At 48.1% G+C, this 22,054-nt stretch overlaps 2 protein-coding genes across 3 annotated transcripts in view; one reads left to right on the top strand and one right to left on the bottom strand.

The window, feature by feature from the left end:
- Nucleotides 1-15,125, bottom strand: part of cacng2a (calcium channel, voltage-dependent, gamma subunit 2a) — a 29,879-nt gene extending 14,754 nt beyond the window's left edge. Inside the window, exons 1-2 of one of the 2 annotated variants that reach the window (XM_061701205.1) lie at nucleotides 13,912-15,125; nucleotides 909-992 (exon numbers count right to left, since the gene is read on the bottom strand). In XM_061701205.1, coding sequence (XP_061557189.1) covers nucleotides 909-992; nucleotides 13,912-14,137 — 310 coding nt within the window. In that variant the 5' untranslated portion in view covers nucleotides 14,138-15,125. The remainder of the gene's footprint in view (nucleotides 1-908; nucleotides 993-13,911) is intronic. The other variant, XM_061701206.1, reaches the window with a different exon arrangement.
- Nucleotides 14,926-20,980, top strand: apol (apolipoprotein L). The gene is made up of 6 exons (XM_061700868.1): nucleotides 14,926-15,127; nucleotides 16,055-16,202; nucleotides 18,742-19,287; nucleotides 19,349-19,356; nucleotides 19,793-19,940; nucleotides 20,035-20,980. The coding sequence occupies exons 1-6, from the start codon at nucleotides 14,926-14,928 to the stop codon at nucleotides 20,978-20,980; spliced, it is 1,998 nt and encodes a 665-aa protein (XP_061556852.1).
- Nucleotides 20,981-22,054: the final 1,074 nt, after the last annotated feature.

Genomic DNA, 22,054 nt, shown 5'->3' with positions numbered 1-22,054 from the left:
CGACCAATCAGAAACAATCAGCATCCGCAGGATGAGGATGATGATGACGACGACGACGCTAATGCTAATGCTAATTGTCGCTTACTGCGGCGCTGCTTAGGATGAGCCTGCATGCGTCTTTAGCACGTTTCACACCATTTCTGGAAATTTGAGAGAGCGAGAGAGAGGCGCGACAGTTATTTACCTGTACCTTTCGCACGGAACTCAGCAAAGAGGCACATTGCTGCATCCGCTGTGTGAACGCATACTCCAGTTAATTAGCTGACGTCAGCACTAGGATGAAAATACTCGTCAGACAGCGGGACAAGCGGAAGAAGTGATCCAGCATTTATTCACCTGTGCCTTTCACACAGAACCCAGCAAACCGGGACATTCTGCCATGATTGTAGTGCAAATTCACACAGCTGGATGCGGAAATGTTCTGTATTCAGATCCTTAGAGCAGTGAAATGGCTGGTAGTTATCCCCCTGTGCATTTCACACATAACAGTAACAATAGACAGTAACAATTGCTTTCAACACAACCTGGCAGGAGAGGTGACTTTCAAACTGAACACCCTGGCCTCGGCTTGCCACCATCACCCCCTCCCCTTTCACGCTGCAATCGTCTCACCTCTGATACTACCTCGAAAGCCGGAGAATTTGCGGGTTGACGTCCAAGCACATACCTTGCTGTGCGTACCTTTCACACAGAACACGGACAAGGTGAAAGCCGGGAAGAACGTGAAAGAGAAAGAACGTGTATCGTTTGCACACACACAGTGTTGACTGACGAAAGTGCCACACACACACACGCGACTCTCGGCCGGCTTCGGCCGGCGCGACGGGGGCGGCGGAGTGCCATGTGGCCGAGCGGCATCCCGGCATCGAACGAACATTCTGGAAGTGTGCGCGCGCGCGCGTACTCACGCAGGAAGTACTCGGACGGGTCGGCTTGGTGATTGGTGTCCTCGGGGAAGTGGTCGATCTGTTTGCACATGCCCTTGAAGTTTCCTGGCAACGGAAGACAAAAGGGGGAAAACGTCAGCGACGACAAAGCCCACGGAAAGTTGGGATTGGCTTTTTCTTTGCCTTTTCTCTTATCCCACTGTTGGGTCCTGATTGGCTAGAACGGTCTTACTGCGTGCGCAGTAGGCGGCGACGTGCAAACAACGGTGAGCTGGAGCGCCGCCAAACGGACGCTCATCTCGTTTGGCCGACACCTCCGCCCGTGGCGTTCTTCCCCGGGCTTTGGTCAGTGAAGGCAACACGGTAGCAGCCACCTGATTTCATTAATCATCATACTGCAATCATTTTTTGGGGGGGCATGCAATTCTTCTGTTTTTAAGTCTTTCTCGAGTCAGCCTACGATGGCAAAATGGATGAATCTGCTGGAAATCACCAAAATTGCAAATCACGGGTATTATAGGATGCATGATTTTATACTTTAAAGGCAGAGAGATAAATAAAAAAAAAAAAAAAAAAGTGCTTTAAATCAGGAATTGCATCTTATTTGGAACCACACCAAAAACATGATTTTAAAAACTTGCCAAATATATAAAACGAGGCTTCGGAATGATGAAAACAATTGTGAAAAATCAAGCCACAAACGCTGTGGGCGTGTCCGCTGAATGTGCTGAAACCACGGCCCACCCGCCAATCAAATACCAGTACTACAACCTGAAAAATGGATGCTACTTTGTCGAGCATATTTCTTATGGCCGCATATAAATATGTATAAAATGTTTGAGGCGAGAAAATGTATCCACTTAAAGTCTCCGTTGGCAGAATATATCCCAGTGGGTCGTCGCTGTGCTTTTCTACGCCGCAATAACGAGGCGCTCTAAAGCGGACGAGCGAGCGCGGAACCTCTGTCCGCACACTGGCTGTCAAGTCTGACTCCTCCCCGTCCCGCTGTTCCATTTTTCTCTCTCTGTGACTGACGTGCACTCATCATTGACAACGAGGCACTCTAAAGTGGCCATGCCAGGCCGAAGCCCTGGTTCACAGTCTGGCAGTGTCTTCATTTTTTAAGTATATAACACTCCCCCCCTCCCCTCTTTTCTTGCGTTCTCTCTTTGAGGTATGCACACTCATGTTCTGACAATAAGGCACTCTAACGGACATAACAGTGGACTTTCTGGAGGGAATACAGTATGAATTTTTGGGGCGTGGGCATTGGTAGGTAGCTTACTGCTAGCTGCTCATAACGGAGGCGCTCAAGTTCTTATATCGTGGGGGAGTGGCGACTCAGGTTGGACTCCAAAGTGTGTGTTGTGGCACCGTTTTAACTACAGCCACCCCCCCCCCCCAAAAAAAAAAAACAAAACAAAAAAACAGCAAAACTGAAATGGTGAAAAACAGTTGAACACTATTCGGCGCAATTCAGGACTACGTAGTTCTCAATCTTTGCACATGTTGTCAGCAATTATCTTCAAACGTGTATAATGTATTTCAAAACAAACCTTTACAGGGTCTATGGTAATTTATGAAAATGAAACATAACAAATATTGACGTATGATGATTGTAGAACAGTTTGTTTTCGGGGGCGGACGATTTTTTTTTTTTTTTTACACATTGGCCCATTACAACATAAGACAAAGATAATCACATTCAAACAAACAACAACAGCAGTTGACCAATTCCGTAAGTTTCGGCATTTCTAAATGTGTATTTTTTCAACTAACTGGCCGATGAATCGCTTTTCGAAATTGGCATCGGCCTAAAAAAAAAATCCATATCGGTCGGGCCCTAGTTTATTTGCGTGCATACATTTTTGCCGCGAAGGTCTCTGAAAGGGCGGACTCGTCCTCCAACGAGGAGGGCGGGCGTCGGTTGCCACGGCAACGGGAATTGCGGGGCACGGAAACAGAGGAGGGACCCCCGCGGTGACGAGCACATGGACATCGCGGGGGGAATCCACGGCTGTGATCGCCACCTGGCAACAATCTCCGCCACGTTTGTAGTTCGGGATACGTTTGTTTGTTTGCTTTTACATTTTCAAATACGAGCGCACCACTGAAGCAACACACGATTCATTGTGTTGTAGCCCCCCCCCCCAAAAAAAAACTCCACCTTGCAGCAATCGAAAGAGGAGCTAGGAGGGAGGCCCGAATGTGGGAACGTCAGGAGAGTTTTTGAAGGGCAGAGCGAGGATGACGGTGGAGCAAAGCGGGAGTGGGAGGTGGAGCACATCAAGTGTCACATTCAGGCCTCGCTCATCGCTGAGCCGGGAAGAAAAAAAAGAAACAACAACAACAACAACAACAACACAGCTCAACAGGCCTGCAGGTTTTAAGCACGTCCTCTAAAATCCTGCATTCTCACTGCACTTGAAGTGGACACCATCCAAACCGTTAGCGGCTGTTGAAGCAGCCAATCGGCACTGAAAAACACTATTGGGAGATTAATGTTGGTTTGCACACTGGTAAATTTGACACAGAACCCAGCCAAGCAGGATATTGCACTTTTGATACTATTTTGTCATATTCTGCGTTCATGTGTGTGTGTGGGGGGGTTAGATATTGTCAGCATTTTCAGAAGAAGCAGAATATAAGGAGAGGAAACAAATAATACAAATAAATAAATTATGAATAATAATCAAATTAGAAACAACACCAAAAATAAATGAAAGGATGAATAAGAATTAAAATACAAAGAATAAACACACGAATCCAAGAAGTAAAATTGAGAATGAATGAAGGAAGAAATTAAAAAGAAAATACATGATGAAAAGAATACATAAAAAAAGAATAAGAAAAAAAAAAGAATACCTCCATGAAAGAAAAAAATAAGCAATAAATGAAAGAATCCATAAACTAAAAAGAAAACAACAAAATGGTTAAGTGAAAAAATACAAGAATCATAACAAAGACAATAATAAAAAAGGATATCATACAAAATGAAGTCAGAGTGGGGAAAAAAAAGTCATAAAAAGTTGAAGAACCATATAAAATACAAAATAAAATATACAAGAAAATCAAAACATTGCATAAGTTAAATAAAAAGAAAAGAATCATAGCAAAGATGACCTACGTGAGGAATAAATAAAAGAACAAATACAATACATTTAGAATATAAAATGAAAGAAAACAACAAAAAGGACACGGACGGGTGAATGAAATATCCTAAAAATAAAATAAGAAAAAAAATAAGAAAATAAGAAATAATTCAATGAATAAAATAAGAAAAATAACAAATAGTGAAAGAATAAATGCAATGCAAAATAAAACAATACAATACAAAATATATCAAAGAAAAATGAACAAGTACAGTGAAGAAAGAAATTTAAGGATAAAATTTAAGGATTATATATATTCTATATAAAAATAATAGAATCATATTCTATTATTTTTATTTTCAGAATGCTGAAAATAAAAATAATAGAATATCGGGGAAAAAAATACATATATATATATATACATATATATACATCAAAGAAATAACGTGAAAGAATATGTCAAAGAAACAATTGAAATAATTATATTTATTAAAAAAGAATAACAGATTGACAAACTGAACTTTGAAGATCGTTTCGGATAATATGTGAAATAAAAAAGTGACAGAATAACGGATACATACAGTGAATTACATCAAAGAAGAAAGAAAATAAAAGAACGCAACCATCTAAAGAGAAATGCGCATTATCTGAGACAATTGAGTGGTCTCGTGACCGCCTTGCCGGACCTTCGCTTCCACTCAAGTGTGTGTTAAATATTGAACGCTGTGCTCGTCCATCACCGCCCCCCTCGACCACCCACTGTAGTGGGAAAGAACTACGTCCTAACCCTGTGACCCCCACGTCCGCTCTTGTCCCTGCAGCCATAAAAAAAACGCACACACGCTGGAGAGGAGGGGGTGGATGACGACGACGACGACGACGACGATGACGGTGGTGGAGGGGACTGCGAGATTGCGGCCAAAAGTATTGGGACGTGGCCAAAAAGTAAAAAAAGTGAAGAATAGGTCAGTCACATTTGGGACTTACAGGCGGTGAATTCAAAGGTGGCGCGCGCACAAACGTATTGGGACATGTAGAAAAAAGTGAAAAGCAAAGACGTCGGACGATAGCAACGGGACGGATACAAAACTACAAAAAAAGGGAGACGTGGGGAAAATGGGGGCTTTGGACAAAAGTATTGGGACAGTACTCGTCATAAGTGAAACAAATGGGGAATTTGATGCAGAAAATAAACATCGAGAGAAAACAGGAAGTCCTTGTGTGTTTTGGACATACTTGGCAAATAAAGATGATTCTGATTCTGATTCTGATTCTGAAGTAGTAGAGTAATTGGGACGAAAGTGTTGGAACACCGACCGGAAGTAAAAAGTGAAGAAAATGTGGAGAGGGCAAGTATGGGGATGCCAACAGGAAGTGGGAAAAGACAAAGAAACAAAAGAAAAGTACACCGACACAAAGTCAAAAGAAGAACATTTGGCAAACGTAATGGGACAGTTACAGCGAGTAAAAATGTGGAGGTTGTTTCAAAAGTATTGGGACACAATATCCGCACGCGCTGCATCCCAATACGTTCGCCCACATGAATCGAAAGTGCGGATGATAGCATTTTACCCCTTCGGTAATATTTCTTCTCGTCTCACTCATTATTTGCAGAGTTGGCATTCTCATCCCCTTTCTGCGTACAAAAAAAAAAAAAAAAAAAAAAATTCAAGGTCTATTTTAATTTATGCCATCATCCAATTACCTCCAAACACCGAGCAACCTCCGCGACCCGACCGTTATGCAACACGAGCCACCAGAGACATGACGAATCTGCGGCGGACCGACGTAGGGAGTCGTAAGAAGTGCATTCGAAAAGTAAAGTGAGGAGAGTCACGGGAGGCAGAGAAAAAAGCGGACTTCCTGTTTGTCACGCGGCGTTCGAGCAGGTGGGATGGAGAAAAAAAAAAACGCGTGGATGGAGGAAGGAGACATCCGGGTCGGGCCGGCCCACGCGGTCTGCCGCTGCAATCAAACATGGCCGGACAAAAAGCAGATGCATGATGGGAAAGGTGCTGGCGGGGGAGGGATGGGGGAGGGGTGTGTGTGGGGGGGTGGGGGGGGGGGAATTTTTTTTACACATTTTCACAAACTTTCCAGGCGGACGATAAATGCGTCAGCGTCCGCCGTCTCGCCCGGCCCTCCCCGACCGCCCCTCGGTTCCCTACGGCAGCTGTTGCCGTGTGGACCTCGCTTGGGTTGCCACGGTTACGGCTCGGCGAGGAGGTGGAGACCGCGCGGCGCATCTGCGCCCGGCGAGTGTGACGGCAAGTCGCGACAAGCGGAACCGCACGCAGACACACAAACAAACATTCATTTGTCGACAACGCGAGACGACTTTCGCGTTCGCACACAAACAAACGACACACAACACGCGAACAAGATAAACACTAAGAACACGCGCGCAAAATCACAACACGACGAGAGGAATCACACACAAAAAAGAAAAAAAAAACACACACAGACTTGCACAAGACGCACACATGAATAGCACACACGCCTATCAGCACACACACATGAGAAAACAGACATGAACAACACACATAGACCAGACACACCAAAAAAACAATAGAAACGAACCACAACACAAACAAGAACGGCACACACAAACAACACGCACATGAACAACAGACAAACAACACACACTCGAACAGCACAATCATGAAAAACACGCACGTATGAACAAAACACCCAAACAGACAACAAAAATACAAACAACACACACACATTAAACAATACACGTGTACAACACACGCAGGTACAGTACGTACACACATGAACAACGCACACCTACAGTATTGACACACACACGAACAGCTCACGCGTGAGCCACACCAACACACACAAGTGAAAAACACACTAGCGCACGACACACACGTGTATACAATCAGATGAAGAACACACACACATGAACAAGACACAGGCGCGCGCGCGCGCACACACACACACACACACACACACACGCGTTTGCTAATGGTGTTCACGCGTGTCCGTTGTACGCCGCCATGGTTTTTAAAACTCCTTTTATCCGGCAATGAAGCACCCTAATGGCCGCATTCATTCTTCTAATCATCGCATTCATCTTGATAACGTCCCATTGAGGCGGCCGGGGAAGACCGACCTCCGACCTCCGACCCCCCCCCTTCCCGACAACCCGCTACCCGTCTCACGCTTCGCCGGCGGCGGCCCGTTAAATGCTACTTTCCAATTATTATTATTATTGTCGGGACACAACATTATAGACAGCTCACTTCCGCTTCGGTGTTCGGCCTCCGTCAATCATTTCAGGCGGCGCCTGCGATTGGGTGTGCACCGCGCTCACTGTTCATTGGTCAGTCGACATGTCAATCATGACACGCACGACGACCTGTTGAGCTGGGATAGACAAATCCCCTTCACCCCAATCGGCGGCGTAAGTCACTTCGAGCCGCGAGTCGATTAAAAAGTCATGTAAATGTAAATGAAGAAGAGTTAAAGAGGCGGCGAGGACAAAATGGCGTCCCGTTCCGCGCAGCGGACACTCCATTACGTACGCCAGCTAATCACATCACATTCCAATTCAGTCTCGATGACGATAATAACGATGCATTTTGAGAGTTTGGAAGACGCTTAGCAAACCCGCCAATGTAGCTATTTATTTTATTTTAGTTTTTTACATTTTTTTTGGTTGAGTGGTGTGCCACGAGGTTTTCCTAATGATGAATTCAAATTCGGATTTTTTTTGGGGGGAAAAAGGTACTTAGCATAATATTGAATTGGTTTGAACATGTTTCTTAAACACACGGTGGAGTGAGCAACGGTTATTCAACTCGTGAAGATTTCCATCGCGTGAGATGTGAGGCGCTGCCTCCCCCCCCCCCCCCCCCCCCCCGTCCACTCTTTTCCTTATCTTTGGAAAAAAAAAAAAAAACGCCTCAAAGTGAAGTTTGCAAAGATTCCGCCAGCGTGCGCGCTTGTTCCTGAAAAGCGCCGAGCTCAGCACGGGCGCAGACGCGGCCGATAAGCTCAGCGGCCGAGATAACAAACGTCTTTGCGCAAAGACGAACACGGCGGCCACGGAAGACAACCGCGTTCTGCCGATGACGGTTGAGCGTGCGCTTCCCTGTCCTCCCATTGGCCGCCGCCCAACAGAAGAGCGTGACGTCATCCGGCGAGCGAGCGAGCGACTTTGCGGACTCGCTCAGAGGGTATCTTGCCTTACCCCCCCCCCCCACCCCCCACCCCACCCCACCCCCCCGCCCCTTTCCCCGTTTAAAAAAGCACAGATAAGAGTCACGGCGTCAAAGTCACCTTCCTCCATCTTTGCCAATTACCGCACCTTCGCCGAGGTGCAAAAAAAACTGCAGCCGAAGCCCAAAGACGGCCGCGCGAAAAGAGTCGAGGCTGCGGCTTCACCTCTGCGGATTACGAGTCGCCGATGTTGGTTTCGCACTTTCGTGCGACAAAGAGTCTAACGTTGGTTGGCAAAACCAAGTCAAGACCACAGCGCAGACAGCTACATGGCCGATTAGCGTTAGCAATTAGAAACCAACGCTGGTTCCGCCCTTTTGGTACCCAACACCGCTCTTGGAACCCCGACAATCCGCGGAAGCGTCCGATAGGTTGATTGACCACACGCGACTTCATCCGAGACACACCTGTGGATGTGTTTGAACTCGGCACACACTGCTTCTTTGTGTAACGTCGTGGGGAAAGTCAAAAGAAACGAGCCAAGAAATCAGGGGGAGAATTGCGGACTTGCGCATCCTTGGGTGCAATTTCCAGATGTCTGAAGGGGCCGCGTGTATCTGTTTCAATCATTCCAACACCACGGGAATGTCGAGCGTCTTTTTTTTTGTGGTGTGTTTGTAAACTTCTGGTCCAGCACAAGTTTACAAACGGCGGCCTGAATGCCGCCCTTCTATGCGCCGACGAAGTAACATTGACGCCCCCCCTCGCCCCCGCCCCGATTTTAAGACCCCCACTCCGCCTTCCTGGGAAGGACTCATTTGTGGTGATTGATCTCTGCTGGAGCAGGAGGAGGTGGAGAGCTGGTGTGAGTGGGGTCAAAGGGATGAGCGTGCGCGCGTGTGTGTTTGGGGGGGGGGGGACATCCAGTATTCAGTGTGGCGCTTCGCTGCGGTTCTTTTTTTCCCCTCTCTCGCCCTCTCTCGTCTTCTTCTTCTTCTTGCTAATCTTTAATGTAGGAAGAAAACGCCGATGGTTGCAGTGTGGCTGCGTCAAAGCACCCCCCCCCCCCCCCACCACCACCTTCATACCCACCTCCTATCACCTCCACCTCTACCGCCCCCCCCCACCAACCCCCGCCACTGTGGGGACTGTCAATTCAGTGACTGCCCACGTCATCTTGTCCTCCTGCTGCAGGACCTAGTAGAAATGCATGGTGGGAGACCAAAGAGGGTTGGGGGGGGGGGGGGGTGTTTACAGCAAAATCGGGTAGAGGGTGGAGACATGCACTCATCATTTGTATATTACATACACACACACATATATATATATATATACACACAAAGTCTAATGGGGTGAAAGCAACCAAAATGTCCACACCATAAAAGTGCCTCACTAAAAAAGAAAGACAAGAACATCTCTCTTACATGGACCAGGCCCAATGTCCATACAAGTGCACACACACAGAGTCCGTAAAGGTAATGAGCCGAGTGGTGTGTGTGTGTGTGTGTGTGTGTGTGTGTGTGTGACCTTGCGGCATGTGACAGGTGAGTGAAGGCGCGCGTGTTGCGGCTTCATACAAACTTGTTGTCCTTGCGCAACCGTCGACCAAATTACCGAGCGAGCCGTCACGGTGGCGCATTTGAGCAGGACAAAGCCATCCAAAAAATAGCCTCCGTGATGATGTGTTCACAGGCGCTGGGAATTACGGGGGACGGGCAAATGTGGAGGGGAAAGGGACGTGAACCGGTTTGTAATTGGGACGTTGCATTTCAGCTTTCATAGCAAACGTGGGTCAAAGTATTGGGGCGCCGACAGGAAGTGAAAAGCAGAAGGTGAAATGGGGCGGGTTTTATTTGGGGGGGGGACAAAATTGTTGGGAAGTGAACGTGAAGAAACCGTGCAACGTCGACAGATGTATCGGGGCACGAGCGGGAAAGGGAAGGTGAAATGTAGAGTTTGGACATGCGGTAAGTATTCGGAGTCAGGGTGCGTTCAGGAAGTGGAAATGAAAAGGTCAAAAGGTCAAAGGGGCGGAGTTGAGGACACGGCGGTGTTTCCCACGCGCACGTTTATATGCAGCGGGCCGCCACTGCGCCACAAATGAATTTCCTCCGCCACTAATCGTCGTTGGCTTTTTTTTTTTTTTTATTTTTTATTTTTTTTGCTGCATGAAGATTGTGCCGCTGTGCTCCTCCTGCGCATCTCCTCAACATTCCCACTGCTTTCCTTTCGGACGCAATACCGCAAATGCACGATCTTCTCGTATCAGAGGCATCGGCATTTCGGACTGCGTCGATCCTTCCCCACGCCGCCGCGGTGTGGGTGTGTATTTTCGTTTGGGAACACCGCTCCGATCTGCTTTTGAAAGCATAAAGTTAAGAAAATATATTGGGACAGTTACGGAATGTGAAAAGGTATTTGGATCGGTCGTGAAAATGGGGATTTTGCCAAAAGTAATGGGACACCCCCGGGAAGTGCAAAGTGAAGAAAATGTGCAACTTCGGCAAAAATCGGGACATGTGGACATCAGTAGGAAGTTGGGACGTCTGAAGAAAACAATGAGTTGGGCCCAAAGTATTGGGACACTTCAGTTAAGAGTTTGGACAAATGTATTGGGACACCTACAGGAAGTGAAAAAGTGGCGAAAAATGGAGGTCGGACAAAAGTTCAGAAGTGACAATGAGGAATTCTGACAAAATTATCGCGAGGAGGAACAGGAAGTGGACGAAAACATGAGGACGCCGTATCTGTCCCCATATCGTACTTTCGCCCCGCGTGCGTGGCCGCGATGATGATGATGATGATGATGATGATGATGATGATGGGGACGATGACGTGACGCCGCAGTCACATTGCCAGGTGAAAAGTGCGCCCCGTTGCGGCCTCACGCTGCCGCGATCGTGAGCGCCTCGTTGTCCTGGAAAGCGATCTGAGCGAGCCACGCTGCTCCTCGTTAAAAATTCATCCTCTCACGCAGTTCCGATACGCCGGCATTGGCGTGCCCCCCCCCCCCCCCCCCCCCCACACACACACACACTGGGAGGGCGTTAACAGGCACACTAGACTGGAAATTACATCATCCTCTTTCTCGCAAAACACTTTCCCCCTCGCCTACACCGGGGAGCGCATGAATTCCGGAATTGGCCCAGATTCCCCCTCTTGCCCGTCAAGTCGTTCCCAGACTCGCGCGACTTCTCGTCGGAATGCTGTTTAACCACCATCCCGCGTGTTCAACACCTCTCGCAGTGACAACCGACCACGCGCGCGGGATGAAGGAAGACGACGCAAGCGTACCTCAACTTACGAGCATTGGCAGATAATTTGCCGATTATTTTCCGTTCCCTTTTCTTTGGGGCGCTGGGACGGACGAACGGGATTTCCATTCATTTGAATGGGAAACGGTGATCTGAGGTACCGTACCGATGTTTTGAGTTCCAAGCATGGCCACGGAACGAATTCAACTCCCAAGTCAAGGCGCCAGTATACAACCACGTGTGACACAGATGAAATGATAATTCACAACAACGCACCGGCAAGCTCGGCGCACACGGGCCAAAAGAGAATCTCTATCATTTCCGGGAACAACCCAGACTAAACTCGGCTCCTTTCCGACGTGCGAAGGTTGTCTCTCAGTCAAGCTGTATCATTTCAACGTGCTCGGAATGACTGCATCAGTCAATAAATGGAAATCGAACGCGTGTGTATTCTTTTTCCCATTTCGCGTGCGTGTGTATTTGTTATTCAATCGATTTCGTCTTCTTTTGTGAGCAAACGTTGGCGTGCTGATAAGAGGCTGCAAGTTCGAGTGTCCCGGAGGGTCTCTCTCTCTCTCTCTCTCTCTCTCTCTCTCTCCATCGCGATTCGGCTCTCTGATTACACGCAAACCGAACGCTCGCCGCAACGGGCGAGTAATTACCGGCGAGCCGGCCTCCGGTCGCAGCATCTCTACGTTTTAGTCTGCGCTAGTTGCTACACTAGCGGCTCGTCACTGTTGGCCTGTGGCTGGCCGCATTTTTGCGTCGCGCAGCATCGCGTGTTCCTATTGATTTGTTGTCGGCACGCGACAACACGACGGGTGGGCGTCAAACGCGCGGCCTCAGGACAGAGGGCGACGCCGCTCACACTTCTCGGGGAAAACAAAAAACAAAGTCAGTCAAGAACCCCGCTGATGATGACAGGGTCGTCTTTTGGGAACGCAGGACCCCAATCCGCTTAGCGTCGAAATTGAGCCGTGCGTATTTATTACTGCGACGCACGTTTGAAGCGTTGATGGCGCCGGCGCGAACCGGGGCCGTACTGAGCTAGCTCGTCATTCGGGGGCCCGCGCCGACCGTTGTCACGCCCCCTCGCCCTCTTACGTCATTTAGACCGCTTTGTCCTGCTTTTGAAATCTGTTCCAATGAGCTCACAGCTGAAGCTAGCCTACTAAGATTTACCACCAAAGATTTTGAATACCAACGTTTCTCTTTCATCTCAACGCGACAGCAATGACGACGTTCATATTCTACTGCGATGGAAGGTTTTTTCCTTTAACAATTCAATAGTGAAATAAAGATTTCTTCTTCATATCAATTCATTATAATATTTAGGCCTGCAAAAATCTTGCAATTCTTGTTCAGCCCTACTCCTGATTGATGACTCGGTAGTTTTAATCGGGCCCACATCGTTAAGGCTTCCCTCCCAGTGATGAGGACTGGCTAAGTGTGGCGGAAGGTTTAGCCACATCAACACACGTGATGTTGTGGCTAACCACACACCAGTGTGTATTGTGATTCGTTCATTTCATCGATGTATCAATCGATATTCCCACGATCCGACGGGATCGATCTGCGTGTGACGAGTTAGCCTTCCGGATGTAAATATTTCCATTGAAATCGATTTCGTTTCGGATCGCGTCATTCCGACTGCCGTTTGTCTTTGCTGTGTCCACTGCTGCGATGAGTCAAATACAGAAGAAACGTTTGCTGCGCATAGGTTCATGACAACCGAATCGATTCCATTCTCTAGGAGCCAATATCGTCCTTGAATCGAACCGGAAACCGCGAATCGTGACACGAATCCAATCGGAAACCACGAATCGTGACACCGATCGTTCGGTTTCTCGCGAATTCACCTATTTGTGGATTTTTTGAAGGAAACTAAACCTCGTTAGTGACAGAAACTCTGCTCATTTGTGTTTTTTTTTTTTTTTTTTGGGCCCGATCCACGACTTCGGTCAGGCTCAGTCCCAATCCCCAGCAAATAGCCGGGTGCCACTGTGGTGATTTTGCTCGGGCGTCAGTGCATCTGCATGTTAGTTGAAGTGAACAATATCATCTTTCATGAAATATTGATGGATTGGACAGATGTTATTGCCCTAAACTTGTTCTTTGGGTCTTTTCTTTCAGGCAGATGCGATCTATGAAGCCGAAGATGATGACAATACCTCAGTTGTGGGTAAAAAGCTAAGTCCAAAATGCCCAAATCTGAGAACCACGATTTCTGCCAAACCAAGTATCCGGATGTTAATCATTGACATAGTAATCACCAAGATGTGAATCCCCCAGATTCGATGGCGGCCATGCAACTTGAATTCATTCGCCTGCTAAATGACAAAGCGGAGTTAGGCCACTCTGGTTCTCTGAGGCGTCAAAGTCAGATTTCGAACTGAAGTTACAGGCACCTTCAGTTCTGGAGTGTCGCTGCAGTCCAAACACGCAGTGGCCCTCCAAAAGTTCCGAGTTGTGGTGCACCGTTCTTAACCGACCTAACCTGGGTCTTACCTTCCAGGCAGCAGGTCCTCCAGAGCCCCGAGTGCGTCATGACCTCCTCGTTCTTCTTGCTGGTCTCGTTGTCGTTGCCGCTTTTGCTCCTGCAGACCCCTCGCGAGTAGAGCCAGTAGTCGGTGCCCACCGCGATGGTCATGAGGCTGAAGGCCGCGAAGGCGCCCACCGTGGTCAGCAGCATCTGCACTCCGCGCTCGAACAGGCCCATGTTCCCGCATTCCATGAAAGGGGGACCCCCTTTCCGCTTGATGTACAGGAAGTAAATATTTGACGGCGCGCGGGACCCCAGCCAGGCGGAAAAGCGGGAGGACAGGGACCAGGGACCAGGAGGAGGAGGAGGAGGAAGAGGACGACGACCAGGCGCCAGGAGCCTTATGGTTGCGTTTGGATGAGGACCAGTTAGCAGAGAAAAAAAAACAAAACAAAAAAACTGACGATCGGGACGGGAAAAGGATGGAAGTCCTATCGCTCGTCTTTTTCAGTTTTTCTTGAATTCAAAAAGAAAGAAAAAAAGCAGTGGGAGCTGCCAACGTGTTTGTCCTCTTACACGCACCTCAATTAATCACCGTTGGAATCAAATGCTGCACCTTGCAAGCCCTCGAAACGTAAACACACACACACACACACACACAAAAAACAGCTCAATCAAAGCAGAAACGCATTCATTGCATGGGAGGACAATACTGGATTTGTTTTCCCTTTTTTTCCCGAAAATTTCCAAGTCTTCCCAGGCCCGACTTCCACGTAAAATAATAAAAATTAAAAAGTTCAATCAAAGCAAAAATGCATTCATTGCATAGGCCAAAATAACACGAAGAATCGAGAAAAAGAAAAGTCATTTCAATCGGACGATTTCCCTTTTGTCCTAAAATTCTGGTCCTCCGTTTCCATATGGAGCCCTAGAGCCGGGACCGGGCTTCTTTCCGCCGGGAATGGGGGTCTGCGGTCCCCACGCGGGGATCCGGAGGCAGCGGGGGGGCGTCCGGCCAGCCAAGCCGACCATCACTCGACATGCGGCGGGCGGGAGGAGGGCGACGAGTCCTCTCCTTGATCCCTCTCCGGCTGGATGATCCCAAAGCCCACCGCGCAGAAGGAGCCGGTTGTCGTCACCCCCCCACCCCCTGGTGCGTGCTGGGGATGCGCATGGATGCCCCCTCTTCTTCTTCTTCTTGGGTTGAAGATGTCACGATGGAGAACACATGGAGGCTCGTCGGTGTGCGACCCGAGCTTTAAAGAGGCCCGCGTGCGTGCGTGAGCGCGCGCGCGCGCGCTGCAGCAGCAATGGTGGCGACGCGAAGATGTTACAGCAACATATTTAATTGGCTTTGCGCGAGCGGGGGGGAGGGGGGGGGGTCGTCACTCCATCTCTTTTTCTCTCTCGCTCTCCTCTTTCCCTCCCACGGTCGAGATGGCGCATAATACATCTGACTGCTACTTTCGTTTTTTTAGTTGCCAGTGCGAGACGACTTGGAAGCGAGCTGGGGGAGGGGGGGGGAGGGGGGAGATGAACTAACAAATGTCGACATGTTTGATATGAATATGGGGGGGGGGGGGTGGTGTTCATTAGCACAGAAAGGAAGCCAATCCAAATGACAGCGTGGTGCTGAAAGGACAGCGACGTCTTCAGCGGGACTCTGGCGCCATCTAGTCGACAAGCATACTCATTACACGCATTCTTTTTAATCGGAGCTTGTAGTTTTCTTTCAATGATAGTTGGATAACGTCTATTTTAATGGTAGGTACTTATTCATTAAAAAAACCAAACAACTTTTCCTTGTGATGGATTCTTTTCAAAAGCAGGTGTTCAAAATGGGTCAAAAGCACTGAAACTCAAGTTTGATCCTTTTCTGCTCCAGACGGCAATTTTGGAAACAATCTAAATCCCATTTTGCATGTTCATATATTTATATTTGTGTCAGATCAGATGAGGTTGCAATTTGTTGTGTTGATTTAAAATGATGTGTGTTATTGTAATGTCTTTTTAATCTCTAGTATGCCGTCGACGGTATGCAATCAAAATGGCTCCAACGCTGACCTTTTCCTTCCCTCGCTCCCGCGTGACACAAAAACGTCACCTCGTGATGTTTGCGTTGGCGTCAGCGGTGATTCGTTTGTTTGTTTATGTGCCGCTGACGACGAGGGCGAAAAGTGATCGTCACGGCCGCGTCGCCGCCGGGCCTCCGGGCCACGAGCGCGCTGACTGACTGTTTGCTGAGCAGCAACGGCAGCGGCCGCTTTGCCTGCTCTGTGAACGCGCTTGCAAGGAAAATGTTGAGCAAGAGCCGACGGTCGGTTGTGTCGTCAGGCTACGAAAGTGCCTCCGTTGTGCAAAACAAAACAAAAAAAAAGTGCTTGTCATGCTAATACACCGACTAGTGGATGTAGCTCAGTACACGGCCGGGTGAGATAACGCCATGTATAAGGCGCCCTGTAACACACACTTTTGAATATATGAAGTAGCGGATGTTTGTCTTGTTGCCATGGAAAAGAGCCTATCCGCGTTCAGTGTCTTCAGCCGAAAGTACGAATCGAAATGAGTCAACGTGACGACGACCCACACAATGTCTACAATGGACTCGAGCCATTTTTGTCTTTTTTTTTTCTTCAACATTCATTGGTCGTGTGCGTGTGTCTCCTGATTTTTTGTGGCGTGAAGCTGAACAAGTCGTTTTGTGACTACCCGGTCACATGATTTCCGTCCAGTTTTTTTTATTTGTTATTGACGATCCCTTATTACCCGGCCTTGTGGCTTTAAGGGACACTATTGTTTCAGTTTTGCCTCCAACTGGAGCTACAGCGGACTTCTATATTGTTTTTTCTTTTTCTGGGAATTCCAAACTGTTCTCAAACCCGAGGCCCGGGGGGCCAGATCCGGCCCGCCACATGAGTTTATGTGGCCCGCAAAGGCAAAATCATGTGTGTCAACTTCCATGAGTCTTGTTCCAATCCGTACCAAAATTTCAAATCGTCATATATCATAAATGATAATGTTGAGATATTGTCAGCATTTTTGTGTGACCAAACATTAATAATAGTTGAAAAGCCCATTACCCGTGATTTCTGATTCCAAAACTAGTTCATACATTTCGTGTGTAAATAAAACACAATGAAAGAAAACGTATTCAACACTTGGGTAAATACTTTTCTCAATTTCTACATTCAAAATCATTTTCATTGTTTCTTGATTGTTTGTAACATAATATTCGACTTTCTACTGACGGTGAGCAAGAACATCAACCGAATTAAGAACATAAAAAAAAAAAAAAAGATGCACAACTTCTACAAAAAGTCAAAGAACGCCGTAAGACAACGAACATCAAAAAGACAAACGTTGCAAAAAACAACGATCAAAATGAACATCAACCAATAAGAACAACAAAATGAGGGAAGCTGAAGAGCAAGAACAACACCAGCTTTATCACAAAGTTTAAAAGTTATCAGGTACAAGTAAAGCCAGCATGGTGGGGGGGGGGGGACAGTTGCAGGCGGTTGGGAGTGGGCGTGGCTCCACCTGCCAGTCAGGATAATCAAACAAGAGCTGCAGGTTTTGCTGAACTTGTGTGAGCAAATGAGCCACAGTGACTCCAAAAAAAACATTTCCACATTTCCTGGGTCAACTTCATGCCAGCAACATGCACGAGTCCGGGTAAAATCTCTCTTTAACCCGCAAATAGGCTTTCTTCTGAAGGTTTCGTGTTTCAGGTTATGTTTGTTATTTTGATTGCGACGGTTGACACTTTTGCACGTTGACCTCGTAACAATGATTTGTGCCGTCGATAAGAAAACGTGAGAGGAACGAGGACGTTTGCCTGTGGTACTCCCCTTCAAAAGAAAAACGATAATGTTATCTGCTGTTCACTTTGTCCTGCAGGTTTTGATGTTGGTGCGTGTCTTGAATGCCCCGCAGGAGGCCTCGGTACTTCTTCGAGGGAGTGCGTGTTAAGCTTCGGAAGTAATGATCCAGTACAAATCCCTTTGGTACTCCTCTGAAAGAACAGAATTGTAACGTGAACTTTTCATCTGTTGTCTTTGTCCCACTGGGGAAAACAATAGTGATTTCTGTCCAGAGATGCCATAGTAGTCCTAAAGAGAAGCTGCGTTGTCTTCGGAGGTCATGATAGCAAACATTTGAGGCAGTCATGAAAATCTTCACGTTGAATGTTCATCATTTGAACTGAATCCCTTACAAAAAGACAACAGGGAATTTCAACTGCACGGTCCAATTGTTCCACAGTCACTCTGGTTGAAGTTTAGCAAAAAAAAAAAAAAGTTATTGAATCAATTTCCATCCACTGAATTGTTTCTGATCGTATTGTTCTACATGAGCCGATATCATCCTCGAATCGGCAACCACGAATCCTGATATGAATCGAATGATTGCGGAAACAAGTCGTTACGCCCCAAGTAGGACCAGTGGAAAAGCTCAGAGGGTACTGTGAATTGCCCTGCAGTGCGCCGCTGAAAGAACAAAATAGTACATCTGCACACTTTCATCCCACTGGGGGAAATAAAGTTGTGTCTCTTAAGGGAGAATGCTTCATCTTGGGTATTAACAGTAGAAAACCTGAGGGGATCCAAGACATTTTCCTGTGGTACTCGTCTGGAAGAAAGTAATAGTGAGGTTACATATTCTCCTGTGAGGAAGCAACAAAGTTCATATTTTTGTCCAGAGGAGCCTTGGATGAGGCCATCGTCCTATTTAAGGGAGCGTGCCTCATCTTCGGAGGCAATTATAGAAAAAGTGAGGATCCGGGACATATCCCTGTGGTACTCTCCGGAAGAATGCAATAGTAACAACTTTCAAAGTTGTGATTTTTTTTTCCCCAGAGATGCTCTGGAGGAGGTCTTGAGCCGCTACGTCTCGGACACGCTGCTCGACGTGTCCGCGGTGAGCCGCTTCTGCGAGGGTATGTCCGAGTGGCGTCTGCGGCGTGAGAATGAGATGAACGCCATCACGGACATCGGCAACAGAGCGGAGCTGAAGCCGACCGAGAATATCCTGGCGTACGTGAAGAACAAGATGGCTGCGGAGCGTAGGCGGTCGGCGTTGGAGGCGGAGCTAGCGGCGGCGCTAAAGGACGTGCTGCTCGGCCTGGAGGACCTGGACGTCTTCGTGGAGGCGCTGGAGAGGCTGGCCACCACCTCGCCACTCATTTTCCGGGGCGAGGTGGTGAAACTGCCACAGGATGTCGGCCGCTGGGATGCGGCGCTCGCCGTGGCCGCGGCGCGTCGGGCCTGTCCCCTCGCTGCCGAGTTGAAGCAAGACGCCAAAGTCTTCTTCGTGCCCAGGCTGGACAACGCGGCCGTGCTGGTGTACCTTCTCGACAAATACGTGCAGACTGCACTACAAATGTGTCTCCTGATGGACAAAAGGTCGGTATGACTGCACCGTGGGGAAAAGTCGTGGAAAAGGGGCTCCGCTTCTGGTTCGCAGGGCGACTGGTGACTCTGTCTCAATAGCGACACAGTGAGCCGTGAAAAAGCTGCTGATTCTGATTCTGATTCTGAAAAGAGGGCAGTGTGGAAGGGGCTGTAAGGTAGAATCAGTCATGAATCTTATCGTACCAACGCGGACAGTGTAACCGCCGAGCGAACGTACACGACAGACAGGAATATCTTGCTTTCGAAGCCCCGAATTCTACACAGCGTTGCCACCAAAATCGGAGCACGGAAGGCGTAACAGTGAAATGGACACGAAAACTTTCACACGGAATTGATCATTCCCAGTTGTTGCAGGTTGTCACATTCAGAATAGTTTGATGCACGGCGATGATGACGGGGGGGGGAGCTTTGTGGGCAGCGAGTCTCGCCAGCAAATTGTCGGGTTGATCTCAAAACACGATTCCATACCGGGACAATACCGTTCCCGCGGACAAAGCTGGAGTTGATATGTACACATGTTCTTCTTCCAGCGAGTTCTGCCTCAACGTGGCAACGTTGGAAGTCCGTGTGGAGCTCCCTGAGGAATTATCTTCAAACGACACGCAGAGGATTCTTCGCCACGTTCGCCAGTGTGACCAGATCAGGTGAGCCCTGATTCAAACCCGGAAGCTTTGACTCTGAGGCAGACCTAAGTCACTTTAGATCTCAGTTTTCTTCACATCCCGGTGTCTTCTTCAGGAAGGACGCAGACTTCCGGCTGGTTTTTGCGCTCCAGGAGGACGCGTGTCGCCGCTTCCTGGCCGAGTTCAGCCAGCGTCGGGCTAGGATGCTGGAGCTTCTGGACCAATTGGATCAGAGCACCGAGGAGCTGGTCAGGAAGAACAAGGCGGTGAAGATCTCCACCGTGGCAGGTAGCTCGGTGGGCGCGGTGAGCGGCGCGCTGTCCATCGCGGGGCTCTCGCTCATACCCATCACAGCTGGCACCTCGCTGGCTCTGAGTATGACCGGACTGGGTCTCGCTCTGGCCAGCTGGGCCAACTGTGCCGTCACCTCCATCGTGGACTATAAACTGGAGCAGACGTTGATTAAGAAGGCCAGCTGGGTGATGGATAACTTTATTGAGGACGCGCAGAGTCTAGACAACATTGCCGACAAGACTCGCCAACTGGACGCCGCCGTCAGCGAAGTTCTCTGTGAGGCGCATGAGGTCAGACGAGTCGGACTGGTTGCGGACACCACCTCTGCCGTGAAGACCCCTCAACGCAACAAGGAGGTGGCCACCAGGGTGGGCAAGGTGGTGGTTGTGGGTGGGAAAGCGCTACGGAACGTCCATAAAGCAGTGGCGGATGCCCGGTACGCGGGCCACGCGGCCCTTAAAGGGTCCGTGGCCGTGTCCCGCACAGCCAGGGCCGGACTCATCCCGCTTAACGGAATCTTCATCGGCATTGATATCGTCATCATCTGCATGGACAGTGTTGCTCTGGCCAACGGGTGCGAGTCCCAAGTGTCGCAATTTCTCAGAGCCAGGAGTGCTCTGTGGCGGGCGGAGATGGAATCCTGGCAGAGGATGTCCGACTCGCTGGTGCGAGGATTGGCGTCGTTTGAGGAAAACCGGCACGTCATAGAGGCACCGGTTTGCCGTGACGGCAAACGGGACGAAAAGCAACGTTGCGTCATTCAGTAGCACCCAAAACAAATCTAAATGTTAAATATATATCTAAATCTTAATATTAAATACGTAAATGATAAATGCTAAATCTAACTGTGGTTCGCTGGCATTCTACAGCTTTAGAAATGGCTTTTCTAACCCATTCCAAACTGATAGTTACTTACTTCTTACTTTATTTCTCGACTGTTCTAAAATGTCTTTGGATCGGGTCATTTTGTTGCAGCTTTTTTGGATCTTTTGTCTGACTTGATTTTGTCAGGACAGATTCCATTTAAAATCATTTCTTGATTGAACAGGTCTGGAGGTAATCAGGCTCGGGTTCAAATCCCGGCCTCGTCTGTTTGGAGTTTGCACGTTCTCCCCGTGCCTGCGTGGGTTTTCTCCGGGCACTCCGGTTTCCTCCCACATCCCAAAAACATGCGCGGTAGCTTGATTGAAGACTAAATTGCCCGTAGGTGTGAATGTGCGTTCGACTGGTTGTTCGTTTCAATGTGTCCTGCGATTGGCTGGCGACCAGTTCGGGATGTACCCCGCCTCCCGCCCAAAGATCGCTGGGATAGGCTCCAGCACGCCAGCGACCCGCGTGAGGAGAAGCGGTAAAAAAAATGGATGGATGATTTCGCTTCTACCCATATGACCAAAACATGAAGAATTATCTGTATTTTTCAAAGAATTAAGTCTGAAGTTAAGCACTTTTTCAAAGAATTAGTCTGAAGTTAAGCACTTTATTCAAACATGTAATCCTTTTTTTAATTTACTTGTTCTCATTTTGAAATTCACAGCTCTACTTGTATCTCTTTTTATAACCACTAGGTGGCGGTGGCATTTTGGAATGAAAGTGTACAGCTTTTTCATAACCACTAGATGGCGGCATACATTTATAAAATCTGAACGTTTTTGCCCCATTTGCCCCTAAACCTATTTATAATGCGCACTATTGACTTTTGACAATTTTGGGGGGGGAAATGTGAAATGACGGTACTTTTTCACACAGGCCAAGTAACTGAAATGTTTTTCCCTAATTTAAATCATTTAAAAACAGGTTCACTTGGTTTATATTCGTCTCACATTTACATTTGTTTGATGACC

Source organism: Phycodurus eques, chromosome 16 (assembly GCF_024500275.1).
Source record: "Phycodurus eques isolate BA_2022a chromosome 16, UOR_Pequ_1.1, whole genome shotgun sequence".
Lineage (NCBI taxonomy): Eukaryota > Metazoa > Chordata > Actinopteri > Syngnathiformes > Syngnathidae > Phycodurus > Phycodurus eques.
This window is presented reverse-complemented; position numbering and strand designations above follow the sequence as displayed.